The 4417-nt window shown below is 60.0% G+C and overlaps 1 protein-coding gene across 1 annotated transcript in view; it reads right to left on the bottom strand.

The window, feature by feature from the left end:
• The window catches only part of LAMC3 (laminin subunit gamma 3), a 75612-nt gene that overhangs the window by 60798 nt on the left and 10397 nt on the right, over positions 1-4417 (bottom strand). Inside the window, exons 2-3 of the mRNA XM_077768472.1 lie at positions 1782-1923; positions 1276-1423 (exon numbers count right to left, since the gene is read on the bottom strand). Coding sequence (XP_077624598.1) covers positions 1276-1423; positions 1782-1923 — 290 coding nt within the window. The remainder of the gene's footprint in view (positions 1-1275; positions 1424-1781; positions 1924-4417) is intronic.

The raw sequence follows: 4417 nt of genomic DNA, 5'->3' as shown, positions 1-4417 counted from the left end.
GGACATGAGGTCTTTTTGCCTGGTCTTTCCCGTGACACATCTCTTCCCAGCCACAGAGTCACCCGAGGCGGATTCGGAGGGGTGGTTCCTCCTGGGTCCGCCTCCCCATTAACTCTGAAAAGCAGCTGCAGCTGCTGACTTGTGTTTGCTCGCAAAGCAAAAGAGATTCTAACCTGAAGTTTGTGACCAAGGGTATCTGGTATCATCACAAGTATCTCCGGAGGCCTCCCTGCCCCCTCCCCTCCCCCCCATTTGCTCTCCTTCCATTAAAATGAGTAAATCAAGGAAGAAAAGCCACCTCTTTATATCAATAGATGTAGGAGGAAACACTTGATAAAATTTAGCAGCCCTCCCCCTCCCCCCAAGAAGACCTCTAAGGAAAATAGAAGTAAACGTCCCACGTGCTAAGGACGGGTTTTCACCTGCAGCCTCGGTAGCTAGGGCCCCCGATGCAAACCAGGTCCCCGCCAGTCAGAGGTCCTCGCTTACGATTTGGAAGGTAGAAGCGAGCAGACCCATCTTCTGCCCTTCTGGTGAATTTCTCTGGTGCCAAGAGGGGTCGCAGAGGAGGGGTGTCTTGCAGCAGCATGCTTCCTGTACCAGCTCCCTGGGGGTGTCAGCAGTCGGGGTGTCTTGACCCCTATTTTCTGGCCCCTGGACTGCACTTAAGGGGTGAGCTCCCAGAGCCTCGGGCGGTGGCAGCTTCCCGGGTGGGTCAGTTCTGCAGTGTCCTAGCTGTCAGGCCTTGCGGCAGCCATCCCCTGAGCACTCCATTCCCTGCATTCAATCCTTCCTGCTGGAAATACCTAAGCACCTGCCAGGTGCTTGGCCCAGAGCGCCGCGCGGGGTAAGTGCGAGGCGAGCGCGGTCGCTGTAACGAAGACAAGGCCGTGCGCGCGCTGAGACAGCCTGGTCATGGCCTCCCAAGGCTTGTTCTTGCCTGTGTTATAAGACACGCGGTGGCCACGTGCTCACGGTCCTTTGTTGCTCGCAGACACGCGCGGTTGCCCGGTGTGTGCCCTGCGCTGCGCTGGGGCAGGCGCGCAGAGGAGAGCTAGACACCTCTCTACGCACAGAGGTCCACGAATGTCTGGGGGGGGCGCGGGGGAGGTGGCCAGCTCTGCCTGGAGTTGGAGTGTGCTTCCCAGAAGAGGTGAGAGGTAAACGGGGTCGTAAAGGAGAGCGGGGAGAGGGTAGGGCGCACAGCGTGCGCAGAGGCTNGGGGGGGGGGGGGGTCCTGGGGGCTGGGCCAGGTGACTGTGGAGTGTGGGGCACTGCGGGGAAGAGCTGGGGCTTCATCCGGCGGAGGGTCTGCGGGAGCTGAGGGGTCATGGGGCCACGGTGTCCCCAGGGTCTGCGCTGAGTGTCGTTCAGGGACTGTTTGGGGAACGAGCAGGAGCCGCACAACCGGCAAAGGCTGGCCCTACAGGGACCGGAGAGGAGATGACGGCTCCTCCCGGCGGTGCCGCCGACCGTGCCCAGCTTCTGGCGGCAGGACCTCGGCCGACTCTACTCCCGGGAGGTCCCAGGCTCCCTCTCGTCTCGGGCGTTTCGTTTCTCTTTCCTGAGCGCCCCACGCAGCTGTTCACGTTCTCCCAGGAACCACCACCAGGTGGCGACATTGGCCACACCACAGCACCGGCCCCTCTCACCCCCTGGCGGCCAGGAACGCACCGGGCGGAGGTCCCGTGGAGCAGGTGGGGGGGGGTGTGGAGGAAGGATAAAGTCACTGGGTCCAGGGCACTGGCTGTACAAATNGGCAGGACCTCGGCCGACTCTACTCCCGGGAGGTCCCAGGCTCCCTCTCGTCTCGGGCGTTTCGTTTCTCTTTCCTGAGCGCCCCACGCAGCTGTTCACGTTCTCCCAGGAACCACCACCAGGTGGCGACATTGGCCACACCACAGCACCGGCCCCTCTCGCCCCCTGGCGGCCAGGAACGCACCGGGCGGAGGTCCCGTGGAGCGGGGGGGGGGTGTGGAGGAAGGATAAAGTCACTGGGTCCAGGGCACTGGCTGTACAAATGGGGAAACCGAGGCCCCGAGAGGGGAAGTGGGTTGCTGAAAACACGTGCACAGAAGGACATAACCAGGTGTCTCCCACCCCAGGATGGGCGTCAGGGAGGGGCTCCGAGCCACAGACGCTGGAAGCAAAGTGTGGCCCCCTAAGCGTGGGGGTGTCTGTGCACCCACAAAGTCTCAGGACAGCTCCCCAAATCTGCGCGACAAGGACAGTGAACACCTCTGGGACATCAGGAAAGGGAGGGACCTTGAGGGGCGCCTGGGGGGCTCAGTCGCTTGGGCGTCCGACTTCGGCTCAGGTCATGATCTCACGGTTCGTGGGTTCGAGCCCCACATCGGGCTCTGTGCTGACAGCTCAGAGCCTGGAGCCTGCTTCGGATTCTGTGTCTCCTTCTCTCTCTGACCCTCCCCTGCTCACGTGCTCTCTCTCTCTCTCTCTCTCTCTGAAATAAATAAAACATTAAAAAAAATTTTTTTTTTAAAAGGAAAGGGACCGTGAACGAGCAGAGCTGTGGACATCGCCATTTGGGACAGTAAGAGGCACACTGCCAACTGTCCATCAAGAGGAGGCTCTGAGTGTCACCTCCCAGCAGGCTCACCATGACCCAGTAAAGGCCCTGCCACCGGGGGCCCCTCTGCACACATGTGACTAGAAAACGGGCCTTTGCAGGCCATGGAAGCTATGGGCCTCATGGCCTCAGTTTCCCTACAGCTAGAGCTGTAAGGCCCAACCCCATAATCTGCCCATGGTCCTAACCCCTTGTCCTAGTGGTGGCAGCGAGCCTGGGAAGGAGTCCATCCTTTAGGAAGATGGATAGGGTGGAATCCAGGGGGCCAGCATGGAGGTGGTGTGGGAGGAAGGGCCAGTATCTGCGTGTGGCTGATGGGGGGGGGTGTGCCTAGGCTGGGGACCTCCGCAGAGGCCTGGCCTCCTGCCTAGAGCAGTGAGTAACGGGGCCGACTCCCCCCCTGCAGCCCACCTACCAAGGGTTAAAACCTTCCAGGCAAAGAAAGGAAGGAGAAAACTGCTGTCCTGATTTGCTTAATGAACGTTAATTAAAAAGACAGAAGATAGCAGATTCCTTCAGGATAAAGATGAAAGGCCTGTTAATTAAATCTGGGGAGATGGGGCCCGGGACCAGCTCCACAGCCTCCCTGGAGTCCAGGATTGGGGCGCTAGAGGCCCTGATAGTCACTCGGGTGGGCCCCGCTCCTCTGGGGTGCCTCGTTTTCCCTGTCCGGACAGCAAGAGCACTGGCCGAGGTGGTTTCCCCTGACACCCTGTCTGGCTCCAAGGCTCTGGAAGTCTGTGCTCTCTGCACGCCTGGGCCTCAGTCTTCCCTTCTGTTAAATAGGGAGACTCTACTTGCTCAGCAGATAAGCAGACAAGGCATGAAATCAGAATTGGGGACCTGCCGGGGAATTCAAGGACTGGCACGAGCCGGGCCCCCCGGACCCGGCTGGCGGGCCCAAGCCCATCTGTTTGCACTGCGACCACCCTCCTGGGGCACCATCCTGTCCCTCTTAGCAAGGACACGGTGGCCATCACAGAGGCTTCCCGGGGGCTGGGCCCGGCTAAGTGTGAACAGGGAAACTGAGGCTCAGTCAGAGGCAGTCCCTTGCCCAAGTCAGTGACAGAACCTGGATTCCAACCCCAGTATCCCCGGCTCTAGAACCTATGCTCTTGTCTCCTGGACTGAGGCTTCATTCATTAATTCATTCCTTTAGGGAGCATCTGTGCTGGGCACTGGGGTTGCCGGGTACGGGGAGTGGGTGGTCCATGAACTCATGCGGCGTCCTGGGGGATTAGGGAGACAGACAGTGACCCAGGAAACAAACTGATGCATTAGGTAGTGACAGGTCACGGCAAGAGCCGCAAAGGAAATAGATGAGGGGGTGGGATGAACTCTAAAAGCGGATGAGTTTAGTTTGGGCAATCACAGCAGGCTCCTCGAAGGCGGTGACAGATTTGCGGAGACCTGCAAGATGGGAAGGGGGGCGGGGTGGGAAGGGAGGGCTCCCACTGATGGGAGCTGACAGGGGACCCCTTAGCTGTCACCCTCATGGAGCATCCTCTCCCTGGAGTTAACGAGTTCAGACAGGCTGAGGGACATGTCACCACTCAGTCTCACCACCGCTGCTGAGCCCCGTCAGAGCAGGCCTGAGCCCAGGACGGGTCGGCCCGGGGAAGCCCTTCAAATGGAGGGGGCCCAGAAGGACAAAGAATGCCCCCATCTGGGTGGTTTGGGGACCAGAGTCTGGGCTACCGAGGCCAAGCCCTGGGGACGGAATGATGGCCACGCTGTCCTTGCATTTGGGGGACCCAGATGATAAGCTGGTGATTATAACCCAGAAGCCCTGGGGGGGGGTGGGGGAGGTGGGTGGAAAGAGGAAACACT

Source organism: Crocuta crocuta, unplaced genomic scaffold (genome assembly GCF_008692635.1).
Source record: "Crocuta crocuta isolate KB4526 unplaced genomic scaffold, BGI_CrCroc_1.0 scaffold35, whole genome shotgun sequence".
NCBI classification, from domain to species: Eukaryota; Metazoa; Chordata; class Mammalia; order Carnivora; family Hyaenidae; genus Crocuta; species Crocuta crocuta.
This window is presented reverse-complemented; position numbering and strand designations above follow the sequence as displayed.